Source organism: Ranitomeya imitator, chromosome 1, assembly GCF_032444005.1.
Source record: "Ranitomeya imitator isolate aRanImi1 chromosome 1, aRanImi1.pri, whole genome shotgun sequence".
NCBI lineage: Eukaryota > Metazoa > Chordata > Amphibia > Anura > Dendrobatidae > Ranitomeya > Ranitomeya imitator.
The window spans coordinates 253,656,595-253,674,311 of NC_091282.1; the positions used below are offsets into that span (position 1 = coordinate 253,656,595).

The window sequence follows — 17,717 nt, forward strand, 5'->3', positions numbered from 1 at the left end:
CCTTTCAAGGACCTCTGAAGCCGCCTAAGGTTTTCTATAACCACCCAGAGTTTAAGGCGATCCTTAAAAAGCAGCTCACAGCCTGAGAAAAAATTCGCTAATCACAAATATCTGGAGGCGAGGTACCCCTTCCCGCAGAAGGATACCGAGGAATGGACAGACCCACCCAAAGAGGACCCCCCAGTCTCTAGATTAGCAGCACAGACCCTCCTTTCATTGCCAGAGAGCTCAACCCTCAGGGACGCAGCAGACTGGCAGGTAGAACGCATGGCTCGTTCAATTTTCGAGGCTGCAGGGGCATCCCTGGCTCCCACGTTCGCTTCAGTTTGGGCTGCCAAGGCCATTCTGGCCTGGGCCAAAAATTTACAAGCTGGCCTCCAAGCATCCGCTCCTGAGCTGTCGGACCAAGTGGTTCAAATAGCACTCGTAGCAGATTACATGCTTCATGCCGCTCTGGATTCAGCAAGGGTGTGTAGCGGGGATAGCATCAAACGCCATCACAATTCAGCATATCCTCTGGCTGCAGGAATGGAAAGCGGACACAGCCTCAAAGAAGTCGCTCACGCATCTTCCCTACCTCAGTGGGCGACTTTTCGGTGAACAGTTGGACACGATGATATCCAGCGCCACCAGGGGTTAGAGTACCTCTCTTCCCCAACTGAAACCTAAACTCACTTACAAGAAGCGTAACCAAACTCGATTCCGATCCTTTCGGAACTTCTCGGACTGGTCCGTCTCGCATCCAGCACAAAATCGTAACCGTTCCCCACGCAGGGACAACTCGCGATCGACACAAAGTTCCGACAAGACCTGGCAGTCAAAAGCAGGCCAGTCTAAGCCCAGAGGAGGAGACAAGACCTGGCAGTCAAAAGCAGGCCAGTCTAAGCCCAGAGGAGGAAAATCTCAGACTTTCTCCTCATCATGACTCACGGACTCCGGAAGACGCCACACCCGTAGGCGGCCGACTTTTGCTCTTTCATCGTCTGGCTGCCTATTACAGAGGGCAGGTGGGTCAGGGAACTAGTGTCTTCCGGATACAAGATAGAGCTCACCTCCAACCCACCGGACCGATTCTTTTTCTGTTCCCCCAAAACCACCAGCCAAGGCTCGTGCCTTCCGACAAGCGGTCTCCTTGCTTTTTCAAGCAGGAGTCATAGTACCGGTCCCCATGGCTGAGCGCTTCCGAGGGTTCTTCTCCAATCTATTCGTAGTTCCCAAGAATGGAGGCAGCGTGCGGCCCATGCTGGACTTAAAACAACTCAACAAATATGTACGGGTCAGTCACTTCCGCATGGAGTCCCTTAGGTCCATCATTGCGTCCATGGAGAAGGGAGAATATCTCGCCTCCATAGACATACAAGACGCATACCTGTATATACCGATTGCACCTGCCCATCAGAGATTTCTCAGGTTCGCAATTGACCAGGACCACTACCAGTTCGTGGCTCTCCCGTTCGGACTCGCCACGGGTCCCAGAGTGTTCACCAAAGTCATGGCAGCCACCATGGACGTCCTGCACTCCAGAGGCATAGTAGTCGTTCCATACTTGGACGATCTACTCATCAAGGCTCCCTCCTTCAAGGACTGCGAGCTCAGCGTCTCAATTACAATGGACACTCTGAGTCGCATGGGCTGGTTAGTTAAACTACAAAAGTCATCACCAACCCCGAGTCAGTCTCTGACCTTCCTGGGAAAGCTATTCAACACCTCCAAGGGTCTAGTGCTCCTTCCCAAGGACAAGGCACTGGCTCTCTGCCTAGGAGTTCACACCCTCCTCCACAAACCCCCTCGATCTCTCCGGTTTGCCATGAGTCCTCGGCAGGATGGGGGCAGCAATAGAAGCGGTCCCATTTGCCCAGTTTCACCTCAGGCCTCTCCAACTAGCCATCCTCAAGTCCTGGGACAAGAACCCTTTCTCGACAAGGAGTTCCGGCTAACGTCGTCAACCAGGAGGTCCCTGCACTGGTGGCTCAAGCAAACCTCAAGGGGAAATCCTTTCTCACATGACAATGGAAGGTTCTGACCACCGATGCGAGCCTGATGGGTTGGGGTGCAGTGCACCTACACCACAGGGCAAGTGGTCCCCAGTGGAAGCGACCATGCCCATCAACATCCTGAAAATTCGTGCCATCCTCCTGGCATTGAGGGCCTTTCATCACTTACTGGCAGCCTCTCGCATCAGAATACAGTCGGACAATGCCACAGCTGTGGCATATGTGAATCACCAAGGGGGGACCCTCAGTACCCAGGCAACGCGAGAAGTGTCACACATCTTCCACTGGGCGGAGGACACGGGGTCAGTTCTCTCGGCGGTCCACATTTCGGGTGTGGACAACTGGGAAGCAGACTTCCTCAGCCGACAAGGAATAGACTCGGGAGAGTGGTCTCTCCATCCTGAAATTTTTCACCAGATCTGCCATTGCTGGGGACCCCGGATGTGGACCTAATAGCATCCCACTTCAATGCCAAGGTCTCTAAACTTCATGGCCAGAGCTCACGATCCGCAGACGCTCTGGTTCAGGACTGGACCCAGTTCTAGCTTCTGTACATTTTCCCACCTCTCCCCCTGATTGAGGAAGATCAAGCAAGAGGGAGTTCCAACCATCCTAATCGCCTTGGACTGGCCCAGACGTACATGGTACGCTGACATCGTACAACTTACAGCAGACGCCCCCTGGCGCCTCCCTGACCGCCCGATCTATCACGAGGCCTGTTCTACCACCAGAACCCAGGGGCCCTCAATTTGATGGCGTGGCCCTTGAAACCTGGTTTCTAACCCAGGCAGGGCTCTCGCCGGACGTCATTAGGACCATGATCAGGGCACGGAAGCCAGCCTCTGCCAAGATTTGTTACTGTACCTGGAAAGCTTTCTTTACCTGGTGCGAGTCTCGTGGCCAGACCCCATTCCCTTTTTCCCTCCCCATACTACTTGGTTTTCTCCAATCGGGTCTGGAGGCCAGGATGTCCGTGGGCTCGCTTAAGAGTCAGGTGTCCGCCCTCTCAGCGCTTTTTCAAAGGCGCATTGCTACCAAGCCGCAAGTAAGGACTTTTCTTCAGGGGGTTTCCCGATTGGTTCCCCCTACAGATGACCACTAGAAATGTGGGACCTCAACCTGGTCCTGACGGCATTATTGATGGAACCACCCTTTGAACCCCTTAAGGAGGTCCTGCTCCGCCTTCTCTCCCAGAAGGTGGTTTTCCTGGTGGCAATCACCTCGCTACGCAGGGTGTCTGAACTGACAGCTCTCTCCTGCAGACGGCCCTTCCTGGTTTTTCACCAGGACAAGGTAGTTCTCTATACGTTCCCATCCTTCCTTCTGAAGCTTGTGTCCAACTTCCACCTCAATGAGGAAATTTCACTGCCATCCCTTTGTCCAGGTCAAAGATTGGAGAAGGCTCTGCATACGCTTGACCTTGCCAGGGCATTGCGTATATATGTGTCTAGGACTGCGGTCCTTCCGGAGGTCTGATTCTCTTTTCCTTCGTCCCGAAGGCGGACGCAAGGGTCTGCCAGCTTCCAAAGCTACCCTTGCCAGGTGGATCAAATCCACCATACAAGAGGCCTACCGCCTTAAGAAGTCTCCTTTTCCAGCCGGTATTACGGCACACTCTACACGGGCGGTAGGGGCCTCCTTGGCCATTCGGCACCAGGCTTCGGCACAACAAGTGTGTAAGGCGGCCACTTGGACTAGCCTACACACGTTTACTAAACACTACAGGGTTCATACCCAGTCCTCAGTGGATGCGAGCCTGGGTAGATGTGTTCTGCAGGTGGCGGTGCCGCAAGTGTAGGGGCCTGTCTGCACAATATTCGTCCATTGCTTCCCATCCAGGGACTGCTTTGGGACGTCCCATGGTCCTGTTTTCCCCAATGAGGCGACAGAGTAAAGGAGATTTTTGTGTACTCACCGTAAAATCTTTCTCTTAGCCTCTAATTGGGGGACACTGCTCCCACCCTGTTGTCCTTTCCGGACAGTTGTTACTGTCGAGTTCTCATAATATTTTCTTGAGCTCGTACATAGTTGCCTTCATATAGGCATGGTTATGTTATTCATGTTACGTTCCTCCTACTGTTTTTGCACAAAACTGGAGAAGGCTGAAGCCGTCCAGGGTTTTATACTGCAGAGGAGGAGCCACGGTTAATCTTTTTCAGATTATGCATAGTGTCGCCTCCTAGTGGACAGCAGCATAACACCCATGGTCCTGTGTTCCCCAATTAGAGGCTAAGAGAGAGAAATTTTACGGTGAGTACACAAAAATCTCCTTTTCTCCTTTTTCAGCTTCTCTACTCACTCCGCCACAATTTTAGTCTCTTCTCTTTGCGTGTGGGTGGCAGCTAGTCCCGTGTTATCAGAAAGTAGCAGGTTTTCCATGAGTACATTACCTCCTAGGACAGAATCTTCTGCACACTCTTCATCTCCTGTCTTTCTCCCCAACCTGTAGAGAAAATTGTCCCTCATAGATAGCCTCAGCAAGCCCTGTAATAAATGTTTCCTGTCCTATGTATCTACATCTATGTATATCTGTCTCTCGTGCCATCTACCTTCAGTTGAAGCAATTTTACTTCTCCACATAGTGTCACTCTCAATTGTCAGATCACCAGCATGAGGGACAGATCAGGGAAACTGCTGAGCATGTGTGTCCTCAACTTAAGGTGGACCAAGATTGCTGTCCTGGGAGAATCAGCATGGGTCACTATTACAGATAAAAATGAAATCTATTTACTAATCTGCACACTATTTTTAATTGATGTATATTACAAATACACTTCTCTTGATATGCTATATTGGGTTGAACAACACTTTTCACGGATCAACCCCTTTAGCTGTTGCAGACATTTGAAATAGATGGATCATAATTCATGTTTAGATTGACACGTTCACCTAGCAAAACATAATATTGGTGGTAACCTAATTTTGTGTGTTTAGATTCCAGCTAACGGTGGAAATGTTTGATTATATGGACAGTGAACTGAAGCTCGCCGAGGCTGGTAAGAAATCAAATTGCGTACATTTTGGGCAATTAAAAAGGATTGGGTTTCTTAATAAAATTACAAAATGTTACACGGTTATTCATTCTGCTGGGATTGCATGTTGCCATTTTTACTTAATGGCATGAAATCTGCAGAATTTGTGTATTGATCCATTTAATACTGTATAATATAACGGCGTGCCTTATATTCCCTTCTATTCCCAGGTGCTGACGGATTTGCGGATTTACTTTTATGTCTAAATGAAGTAATGTAGGTTTATATGTTCAGTTTCTAGGCAACTTAACAGTGCCATCGCCGTGTCCCAGATGTCTGCAGGACAATGTAAACTCGCACCCCTTATTCAGGTCATCCAAGACTGCAGTCATCTCTATCACTACACCGTGAAGTTAATGTTTAAGCTGCATTCTTGTAAGTTTGTTCTACTTCTCTGTTCTGTTTTAATATTTTTTTTTATAGAAATGTAGCCTATATTTACTGAGATGAGCACATTTCTGCAGTTATGTCTCGGTAGCTGACCAGAAATGTTTACAGGTTACTTGGTATAAACAGGAGGTTAAACAATTTCTGTTCACACTTGTGCTGTTACCCAGCTTAGCCCTTCTCCGTTTTTTTTCTCTGCGGCAGCATTGTCAACTGAAATTCTACCGATGATGTCTTGAAGATCTTTGATTTTGTGTAATTAATGAACTTAATCGGCATCATGTGCTAGTGGATTTTTACTGCATACATAAAACCGTGGTCTTTTTTGTTTCAGGTCTGCCACCGGATACTCTACAAGGACATAGGGACAGATTTCATGAACAGTTTCATAGGTAATTTTGACACTTCAACATACTGTAACATACATACTGTAAATACTGTAATTTGAAAATCTTAGGATTTACACTTATATTCTACAGTGAATTTCTTCTTTTTTTTTGGGGTGTTGCAAGGGTTAAGAAAGATCAGGATCAGAAGCCCCGAAAGACGTTTTACCCCCAATTAAAGAAATTTAATATAAAATACATAAACTGCAGGTGAAATCTACTACAATATCTGTGCTCACTTACCACTGTGATATATATAATATTATTATTATTATCTGTAACTTTGAGTACATGTATTGTGATCAATTTCACCTGCAGTCCTACATAATACCACAGATCACACAGTGATGGCTCATCTAATGTAGTAGGACTGTGGGTAACGTCTATGTAATACCATATTGTCCTTTGTAGTAGGGCACACAAATCTATGACGTGTATCAAAATCGATCGATGGAACTTCTTGGCAGAACTACTAACATCTCGTGCAAGAGCCATGCAAACTGAGCAGCAGCTGTGACATAAAAGACCGAAAACCACTGTTAACCTGATTGCTGAGAGAAGTGCAAGCAGACTAATGGTGCAAAGTGCCTGTGCAAGTAGTCAGCATTATGCAGCACTCATTTAAGGGGCATCTTGACGGCGCCTGAATTGCTCTTTATTGAGCAATAAGCTTATAATCCGAGAAACTGCCCTTGGATGTGAGTACATAGCAATACCCCTGTACTAGTTCATAATTTTTAAAATATAATACGCTTTTATAATACCACACACTTATGGACAGCATGGTAGCTTGGCTGCTGCACCTAGTCACAGCCATAAGAACACCCATCACTGTTCATAATCCCTTCTCGGTTTCTCCTACATCTCCCTGCTACTGCTCAGTAAGGTTAAGCGCCCATGCTGCACATTTTGTAGCAGGGGACCTGTCGAACACTAGACCTCCAAACATGTTCCAGGTATTTTCCCATATCCGGTGAGTTGACTTGGATCTGAAGCTCTAGGTGACCTCTTGAGGAAGACACGGTACAGAACTTTGGGCCTTGACCGTTTACATTGTAGTAAATAGAGTAACTTTAAGGTAGTAAAATAAAGTGTAAAACAATTGTTTATGAACTTTATTTTATAGGCTGGGATAACACTGATGCGCCCCTTTTTTAATTACGGTAGTTTTTTTTGTCCGATATTGGTTGGAATAGATTTGGTACTAGTGGGTGCTGATAGAAAATCTTATTTCTTCTCTATAATTTTGTATGTCATTTGCACTTGGCTTCTTAAATACTTTAATCCAAGACATAAATTGTTCAATATCTGTTTCCTTTAGTCACTAGAGGAAATGGTGTATCTCAAGGCAGCCATCCTATGATATACCGTTCTACCTTTGCAATATTTAGTAGATTTTGTTGTGAGCACGATTTCAATACATTATTTTGGTACTAGATGTTTCACAAAAATCTTGTTGATAAGACAATAATGCAACACGGCATTCCTCTAGCTAAAGTTTCACTGTTATTCATTGCCTTATTTTCTGTGTTCCATGCTATAGTCTTAAAAACTTCTTCAAACGTGCATCTGACATGCTGTACTTCAAGCGCCTGATTCAGATTCCCCGTCTTCCTGATGTAAGTACATGCATATTTCTCACACGAAGACTTCAATGGCTCGAGTCTATAGAAACATAATTAATCGTGGCTTGTAAGATGCATAGTATCGTCAGACATTGTAGTTAAAGGCGATGTCCTCTTTATGATTTTTTTTTTTCTAGATATGGCTCATTGTACTATATATAGATCGAGATAGAGATATTTCTCTGTTTATCTCTTGGTAGCTTCCCAGTGTTTGACAAAGAGCTGCCTTTTTTTGCCATATCTGTGCTTTGTATGAAGGGAGCTTTTTGGCTCCTATAATCGTCCTGGTCAGCCCCCTTTTCTATCTATTGAAATGAGACACAAACGCTCCACTGATGACATGCCAACACGGGAAACTGTCCTGTATCGAGCTCCACTGACAGCCAACATCTGAACATTGGGACACCTTTTGAAAATAAATAAATTTATATTGTTAAATACTATTCATATTAAAAACACATTGGAACATATTTGTTACGTGGGTATCTTCTTTTAACCCACTCAAATTAAACAAAAATTTTGTTTGGATTTGGAATATACATTTCCTTATGTGTAACAATACTTACAAAAAGCCTTTCCTTTTTTTTTTTCTCTCTGCGTATTAACATAATTTTTGTCTGTGTAACAGAATCCACCTAACTTTTTAAGAGCTTCAGCCTTGGAGGAGCATGTGAAACCTGTGGTGGTCATGGCAAATGAGACTCCAGAAGAAGAGGAGCAACAAACGGAGTCTCTAATTGAAATCAACAATGCTCAGCTCGTGGAGCAGCAGGTGAATACAGCACAAAGCGGCTAGCCGCCAACTAATTGCTGCTTGTACTAAATGTGCCAAATACGTTTTGAAAAGGTATACTGTAGCATACATTTGGCATCCCTTTAACAGATCCTTTTGACTTTCAGTTCCGATCTTTAGCACAAAAATATGCAAATTTTAAAATTGGGACACTATATAAATCTGCCATACATTTTTTTTTTTTTTGTAAGTCTACAAGAAACCTTTTTTACAATTATACATAACTGTGGTGTCCACTGCTACTAAGAATTGTAAAGAAGCACTCTCCAAATGTTTGATGATATTCCATAAACCTGTCTAAATGTCTAAAATGCTTGCCGATCGCAATATTTCCTGTCTTCCAACTTGGTTCCAGACCTCTTCTTAGTCACATGACTGAAATTCCAACTCACCGGATTAAACTTAAATGTGTGTGCGAGCAGTCAGTCACTTTTATAATGTAAGTCTATGGAGGATCAGAAAAAGGTTCCATAGATTTACATTGTAAAAGCGACTTCCAGTTCACACACAAACCCCAGTGGGATTCGGCAATTTCAGTCATGTGAGGAAGAAGAGGACTGGACCCGCAATAGTATTACTTTTTTTTCTTGCACTTACACGAGATTACATACACATTAAGACTTTTTTTTTTCTCTTTAAACCAGTCTTGTGATTGATTATTTAAGAAAGAATATGGACTAAGATTCCATGTTTAACATAGTCGACCTCTCTTTTTAGGTCGTAGAGGATATCTTCCAACAAACTTTTGGTCCTCCGAATGGTCAAATGATTGATGACCGGTAGGAAAAGGCCTAATTGTTACTCAAACGTTGTCTAAAAACAATCCTGCAAACTCTAAAGGCAGCTGACCTTTCTGATGTCACTCTGTTTTAAGGGATCTTGAAATTGAAAATCTGAAAAAAGAAATTGAGATACTGCGTTCTGAATTAGAGAAAATAAAGCTAGAGGTTTGTATCAAGATATTAGAGAAAGAAAGTAGTAAATATAGTAACATGCGCAAATAAATTCTGGTTAGTGAAAACTCCATAAACTGAGACCCAAACAGATACATTATGCGAAATTAGTAAGGCCAAGGGCTTTTTTTTCCACTTGTATGAAATTGTTTGCCTTAGAGGCGCTCGGTGGAATTTCACCCACCCAAACTAATTACATGTGCTTGTATCTCTTTCAAAGACAAGTCTAGCAATACCTTTACATGGATAGTATGTTCCTTCATTACTGAGAATTCAGTTTGAACTTATATACAAATGAATTTGTAGATCGAAGCCTCGGTCACTCCAGCTCTATTCCCCATCCTACATTGCCTCCTCCTGCTTGACAGCTGACTTCTTTGTCTGAAGCCACACAGCATAGAGACTGTTAAGGTACCTTCACACATAACGATATCGTTAACGATATCATTGCAACGTCACGCTTTTTGTGACATAGCAACAATCCCGCTAACGATCTCGTTATGTGTGACAGCGACCAACGATCAGGCCCCTGCTGGGAGGTCGTTGGGGAATGATCAGGACCTTTTTTTGGTCGCTGATCACCCGCTGTCACCGCTGGATTGGTGTGTGTGACGCCGATCCAGCGATGTGTTCACTTGTAACCAGGGTAAATATCGGGTTACTAAGCGCATGACCGCGCTTAGTAACCCGATATTTACCCTGGTTACCATTGTAAAAGTTAAAAAAAAAAAAAAAACTACATACTCACATTCCAGTGTCTGTCACGTCCCCCGCCGTCAGCTTCCCTGCACTGACTGTCAGCGCCGCCGTAAAGCAGAGCACAGCGGTGACGTCACCGCTATGCTCTGCTTTACGGCCGGCGCTGACACAGTCAGTGCGAAAAGCTGACGGCGGGGGACGTGACAGACATCGGAATGTGAGTATGTAGTGGTTTTTTTTTTTTTTTTTTTTTAACTTTTACAATGGTAACCAGGGTAAATATTGGGTTACTAAGCGGGCCCTGCACTTAGAAACCCAATGTTTACCCTGGTTACCTGGGTGCTGCAAGGGGACTTCGGCATCGTTGAAGACAGTTTCAACGATGCCGAAGTCTTTCCCCTGATCGTTGGTCGCTGGAGAGAGCTGTCTGTGTGACAGCTCCTCAGCGACCACACAACGACTTACCAACGATCACGGCCAGGTCGTATGGCTGGTCGTGATCGTTGGTAAGTCATTTAGTGTAACAGTACCTTTAGTCATGTAGAAGAAGCCAGTGCAGGGTGGGGGATAGAGGTGGAATGACACAGGCTGCAGCCTCATTTGCATATCAATTCAAACATGGATTTATCAGTAACTGAGGAACCGACTGGCCATGTAAAGGTATTGCTGGACTTGTCTCTGAAAGGTTTACATGTGCATCTAAATAAATTTGGGGGTGAAAATCTGCTGACAGATTCCCTTTAAAGGGAATTTATATATATATATGTGTGTATGTATGTATGTGAATGCTCCTGGATTGGAGGGCATGAGAGATGTGACAGGTTCCCTTTAAGCATGGAGTACCTTTTAACATACGGTATCTTTCTTAAGGCATATTTCAGCTTGAGCAAAAAAAGTGAAGAACTTTAAGAGTACGGTTACTATAATCCTTACATGATTATGGACTGAACTTTAGGCACTAAACTGTAATAAAATGTTTTGAATGTTATTACAATAGGCCCAGAAGTACATCATGCAGCTGAAGGGCCAGATTAACACTTTAGAAGCAGAGGTGGAGGAACAACGTAAGCAGAAACAGAAAGCCCTGGTGGATAATGAGCAACTGCGGGATGAGCTGGAGAGTCTACGGAAACAAAAGTCGGACAGTGAAAAGAAGGAAGGAGTCTATGTAGAAATAGAAAGTATGTCGTAAGAAGCTTCTTAAAATTTACTGTTCTCTATCAATTATTGTACTTTGTTTTTTCAGTGGAAAATACTTGAAGCCAGTTCCTGAAAAACAACCAGTGTGCACAAATTAAAAAAAAATCTAATTATACAGATGGGATTTACTCACATCTGCTAGAAAGCTTATCCTGGCAACAAGATTAAAGCTAGTTATTCCAAGGCTTAGAAACTGTTATTAAATGACCATCTACATGATGAGATGTGCTCAGAATTGTATTAATTATTTTACTTATTTCCTCAATTTTACAAAAAAAAACCACAGCTTAATAGTGCCGAACTTGGCAGTAAAATTGTTTTTCTGAATGACTTGTTGCCACGTTGGTACTTCTGTAAAACTCTGTCCATGATGAGCTTTGTAGGAGACCGTGATTAGGACTATATGCTTTAGCACTGAAGTAATGGAGTACCGTATTTTTCGGACCATAAGACGCACTGGACCATAAGATGCGTCCCAAATTTTCAGATGGAAAATGGGGAGAAAAAAAGTGTCAAATGGGGGTCCATCTTCCAGTCCAATTCAGCTTACCGGGGAGGGGTTTCGGCACAGGTGGAGGAGTGGTCACAGGGGTTGTTCGGTGGTCCAGGCTAGTGCGGTGACCTCCGGGAAATCCCATCCCAGGCTGGTGTGGTGGTGCTACTCTGTGGTGTGGCGGGGCTCCGCCAGCATTTTGCGACATGTACTCTGGTACTCTGTGAGACTGCGGTGGCCTGTGGGGTGACTGTGCTCTGTAGGACAGGGGTGGTGGTAGTCTGTGGGGCAGCGGGGCTCCGCTGGCATTTTGTGAATGCCCAGAGGCCTGCGCAGATCCATTCCTGCGATGTGGTGGCCTCCGGGAAAATGGCCTCCAAGGGCGGTGCATGCTCAGGTTCAAATCTCGGGAGACGAGATCTCGTTGCTGAGATCTGAATTCAGCATGTTCCGCTCATATTCATATCTCGGGAGAAGAGATCACGTTACCGAGATCTGAATCTGAGCATGTGCCACCCCCGGTGGCTATTTTCCCGGAGGCCACCGCATCGCAGGAATGGATCTGTGCGGGCCTCTGGCATTCACAAAATGCTGACGGAGCCCAACAGACCACCACACAGACCAGGAGATCTTCTAAAGCATTTTTTTATCTCTATTTGAGCAAATCTGACAATCTTTCCATCTGCGGCCACCAAAGCTACAAGGAGCCTAATTAAACCCTATTGACAATTCCGATCTAGGTGGATGGTTAAGGCGATAGTGAAGCAAAGACCTTGCCTGGCTGGAGAGCGTATGACCGGACTCCCAAAACCTTCTGTTCTCACTTTACATCCAATACCTTCTGTTCTCACTTTACCTCCAAATTCAGTGCGGTGTTACAGAACTGTACTTCTCCCCCTAACCCTTTACCGGGAGAAGATCCTGCCTGTCAACAGAGCTGAAGAGGCTGAAGCACGTCGCCTTAAGTCTCTCGGCTGGTGTGGTCTGTTCTTCCTCTGCAGCCACCGATTGTGCGGCACTGAGAGGGGCCCTATTGCCGTCATTAGCTGGCTAAATACTCTGACACTGCGTGAGAGTTCTACTCGTGGTTGCTTACACCAGCCCAGCCTGTCACAAACTTTCTTGTGCTGTTACTTCATAACTTTGGCTGTATATCCCCCTCATAACTACACTCAGCCTGAGTATATAGTTCTCTGCTGCCACTTAATGGCAGTATTTCTGCAACTGCATCTCAGACTTTTACTATTTGAAGAGAGCTTGGCTTCAATTTTTCAGGAATGCTTTCCATTGTCCACCGACACCTGTGAGTGAACCCTCAAGATAGCTGCTTGAACTTTCTCCATTCTTGTCAGACAAATCTCCTATTCTCATTACAACACTCATGTCCACTGTATTCCCCAACAGTCTGCTTTCATCGATTTCTATATTTCGATAGACTACGGAGAAAAAGCTTTGTGGCAGACCTCATACAATACAAGATTTGTCATCTTCTGAAGCCCACAGGCTCCAGCGTTAGCCGCCATGTTATCTCTATCTTCCATCTCCCTGCAGCTTCTAAGTGGGTCCAGTGACCCTAGTTTTCTTAATCTTGAGCTATGGCCCTTTCAAGGAAATTGTCCCCAACATTCCTGTGACTCGTCTAGAGATGGTCTGCTCCCACCCCTACCTAGGTTCCAAAGGCAGGACGTCCAGTCACAAGATGTCATCAAAATGACCTCCTTTCGGCCATTATGAATGCAGCATATGAATAGGTATTCTTGGTCTTCCAAGGCTATCATTTTCTGACCTGGCTTCAATCACACTACAGAAAAGGCTTACAAACCCTACCTGGAGTTACCCCTTTAAATTGACTTTTTTTTCCCATGATTGAAAACTTTACTCCTTCAACACCATGGAAGACCTGACATTCTACTTACTAGACTAGACCGTCTTGGAGGAAAAAGATCCAGATTGTGAGACTCCTGTCCCACCTCAATGTGAAAGTGTAGGCCTTCAACATTGGAAGGCCTAGGAAGGGAAGACTGGAAAAAGGCAACATTTTCTTGCGTGTTTTCAGCATCCTCCACCATCACAGCCAGGCTGAGGTGTAAGTTCCTGGCATTATTTTATATCTGGGCAATAGCCATGTTGTTGTACTGAAGTGGTAGCTGCTTCATGTTTTTTCTTTACCTTATGTGGACTTCCAACTGTCATAAGACCACATTTGCCTGATCTACATCTGTGCTTCAGAGTGTGGCTTTTATGTTAATGTTTGTGTATTTGGTTCCCTATTGGACTCTCCCAGAGCCAGGCTGCGGTGTAAATCTCTGCCACTAATTTGTACCTGGACAACTACCTTACTGTACAATGCTGAACTGATGGCTGTCTCTTATGTGATCACTCATTTCCTTTACATGGACTGGATTTGCCAGCTACCAGACTTTAAACCCGTGTTTGCATTCCTACACTCCATGTCTGATTTTTACAGGATGTAATAATCATTTAAACAAATGTTGTTTCACATTAACCACCTTGTTCACTGCAGAACTTTTTATTACCTCTCATTGAGGTAATTTTGTTTAGTATTTTTCATGATTGGCCATTACTATTGAGTATTGGGGCTTATGTTCATCCCATTTATATGCACCCTTTTATCATGTTACTGATACCCACTTTGTCTTAATTACCAGTGTAGAATTTATAGTATTTATGTACTGATGTCTTCCTCTGTTAATACCCTTTTCTACCCCAATGTGCCTTGGGGACAGAGCCACCTTAGAGCTTGAGGCACACCCTGTGCTCTTCACACTTGTTAACCTTTCTTTTTTCAGCTCATGTAACCCTTCCCCATGTAACCCTTAATATGATCTCCTCTCATAATATCCAGGGCTTTAACTCACCACAAAAATGAAATAAAGAATCTTTCTATTTTTATAAGTCAATACACACTTTCTCTATTTGCATGAGACTAAATTCTCTACTACTTGTGTTCCAAATTTTTAAGTCCGCATTTCCCATTGTTCTACCAAGTAAGCTCAGCTGAGATGCGCAGACGGGTGTACTCATAGCCTTTAGGAAGAATCTGCCATTCATTTGTACACTAGAAATAACAGATCCAACAAGCCATTACTTTCTCCTTCAGGAAATGCTGTTTAATACTGAAGTTTAATTTTTCCTACCATCTTCTCAAGATCATTAGCTCACACCAGAATAAAACATAACTTTTACTAGAAATAAATAAAAGTATAAACAAAAGTCACCCAAAAGTGATATAAAAGCACATGGGGGAAGGTCTCAACTAAGAGACACAACAGAAAAAAAAACCCTAATAGGATTCAAAAAACTCCGCCTGCAGAGGCATATGCGGATGGAAGGCAGTCCAACATATGATACAAACACTAGCTGCCGGAAACAAGTACATATGAATCACAGAGCAATAATTCATACAGTTGGTTGCATGTGAAATAAACAATTATCGCGGACTGGCAAAAACTGGCACCTATACCACGGTGTCACTAATGAGAACCAAAGTTAAAGAATGGAACAATCTCACCGATTCCAGGATGAATGAGCAGGAGTACCGGAAACCCTCTGTTCAAGGAACGATCCGGACATAGATGCAGAGAACTGACAATGCCCTGTCATTCCCTATGGGGCTAACAATAGTCTATCCCCAAAACTCCTGCCCTTACAAGGGCAGTCCACAGCTACTCCTGTATTAACATGCCCTGCACTCTCCCTGTGGTCAGTCCCGACACGTTTCCTCCAAGCCAATCATCAGGGGACCTGCTGGATTAAAGAGATAAGTGCCTAAATGCTCAAAAAGGGAGACATAAGTTGCTGTGCCACCCCCTATGCTGTTCTGCAGAGAGTGGACAGAGTGTGGGGCTAGTTCTTAAATAGGAAGTGGCTCGAGAAAATAATTAACCACTTAATATGGGGCAAATGAGTCACCTGTGAGGGCTTCGGGTCACTCATAACACACCTGTTCATTGGCTCATATGTTATAACGCCAACTGAATGGTCAATAGAGTAAACCTTATTTGTCTGATGCACAAGACGCTGTCAGCGTCATAAGCGGTAACTAATAGACATACTAACCTATGTGATGGCGTCACCCGCCATAAGACACGAAGGAGGACGCCGGAGTGAGTGTAGTAAGGGCCGTGACTAGCCGACATGCGCAGAAGGGACCGGAAGTCATAACTACTCAGCGCGTCATGCAGCGATTACTGACATGCGCACATTAAACAGGCAGTTGTAGTTGCCAAGCAACCAGGACGCTGGAGTGGGTGTAATAAAAGCTGGCGACCGCCGACATGCGCAGAGGGAATCAAAGATTATGGCTCCTCAGCGCATCAGAGGGCGGGTGCTGACATGCGCACACAGGTTTACTCTATTGACCATTCAGTTGGCGTTATAACATATCGCCAGTATATGCGTGACATACAGGACTTTAAGGACAACAAGGCCTACCTGGTACTTACCTCCAGACCTACCCTGGAAAGGGATACGGAGCTTTCTTCAACTGACACTGACTTCTCAGAGTCAGAGAACAGAGCCAGACCCTTTAAGGGGCGTAACCGATGTTGAGGGAAAGGGAAAAGCGCACGGGGACCTTCTGAGAGACCTGATCACGTTCCGGGGGGGGGGTTAGACCAGGTATACGCCCTTCGCAACAGACCGCTACCAGTGAGAAAATGATAGGAGAGGAGTGCTCCAGTCAGGAACCATTCAATCGTCCTCCTAAGTTTGTAACTGAACAGAGCATTCAAATCATTAACCTCTCCGCTAGGAAAATTGATTGTGATGAAATGTCTGTGTTGAAAAAGGGTCTCTCTTTTGTTCCCAATAGTGACTGTGATCTTTTCAGAACTGTGAAGGATCTTAACTTCTTCCTACGTAAAATCAGGTGGAAAAAGTTTTTTCATAAACAGGATTCTCGTACATGTGCTGACCTTGGTATTCCAGTAGACATGTTGCCTGATGTTAGACTGTTACACAGTATCGGGGAGTTTGATCCCAATCAACAAGGTAGGGGTCCTTTCACACAACTTAAAGAAAAAAGCCATATAATGCCTCCTCCTACTGGTGACCTGTCAGCCATAGATATTTTTTTCTAATTTGGTGACATCCGAACTTATTGATTTGTCTCATTCTCGTATACCATGCAAATACAATTGTTCTAGAAAGGAGATAGAGGCAATCAATAGTTTGGAACGTGATGACACTATTGTGATCAAGCCCTCGGACAAGGGTGGCAATGTTGTCATCCTTGACATCATGCATTATCAGCAGATTTGTGATTCCATACTCGCTGATAGAGACTCCTATGAGGTCCTTGCACGCAATCCGACAAAGGAATACTGCGAGGAGTTAGGTCACATTTTACAGGAAGGCTTGGAAGAAGGTGTCATTGATAAGACAGAGTTTGACTTCATCTTTCCTCGCCACCCTGTAACAGCTACTTTCTACTGCCTCCCCAAGGTACATAAGGGTCTGAATCCTCTCAAAGGCAGGCCCATTGTATCTGGGGTAGGCAGTTTGTGTCAGAATGCAGGTATTTAACTCGACCGTGTATTGTCCCCATTCGTGTCCTCTCTGCAATCGTTTGTAAAGGATACTCCTGATCTAATTCGTCGGCTTGATGGCCTTACTATTGACCCTGGTGCACATCTTGCAAGTATTGATGTGGAGGCCCTTTATTCTTCCATCCCCCATGTAAAGGGCTTGGAGGCCGTAGCATTCTTTCTCCAAACGAGAGGACCGCATCTCCAAGAACATAACCATTTCATCCTTAAGCTCCTCCAGGTTTTGTTTAACTCACAACTACTTCACATTTAACCGCCACATCTACCACCAGCTGAGGGGGACGGCCATGGGCAGCCCATGCGCCCCGGCCTATGCCAACCTCTTCCTCGGCTGGTGGGAGGAGACCATGGTTTGGAATTGTGATCCTGAAGAGGGTGAGTGTTCTATGTATCGTGTCACAGAAATGTGGACACGTTACATAGATGATATTTTTTTGATTTGGACCGGCTCTAGAGATGAGTTTGAGAGTTTTGTAGACAGGCTTAATCACAACTCCATTGGGCTGTTCTTTACATCTGTAATTGAGTTTACGTCACTCACTACCCTTCTTGGATATCCTCATCTCTAAAGGTTTGGATGGCGAG

At 44.7% G+C, this 17,717-nt stretch overlaps 1 protein-coding gene across 1 annotated transcript in view; it reads left to right on the forward strand.

Annotated features, from left to right (window-relative positions):
* Positions 1 to 17,717, forward strand: part of HIP1R (huntingtin interacting protein 1 related) — a 182,946-nt gene that overhangs the window by 93,671 nt on the left and 71,558 nt on the right. The window contains exons 7-14 of the mRNA XM_069755688.1: positions 4,929 to 4,990; positions 5,261 to 5,401; positions 5,748 to 5,805; positions 7,343 to 7,418; positions 8,053 to 8,196; positions 8,935 to 8,996; positions 9,092 to 9,164; positions 10,867 to 11,050. Of these exons, the coding sequence (XP_069611789.1) occupies positions 4,929 to 4,990; positions 5,261 to 5,401; positions 5,748 to 5,805; positions 7,343 to 7,418; positions 8,053 to 8,196; positions 8,935 to 8,996; positions 9,092 to 9,164; positions 10,867 to 11,050 (800 nt within the window). The remainder of the gene's footprint in view (positions 1 to 4,928; positions 4,991 to 5,260; positions 5,402 to 5,747; positions 5,806 to 7,342; positions 7,419 to 8,052; positions 8,197 to 8,934; positions 8,997 to 9,091; positions 9,165 to 10,866; positions 11,051 to 17,717) is intronic.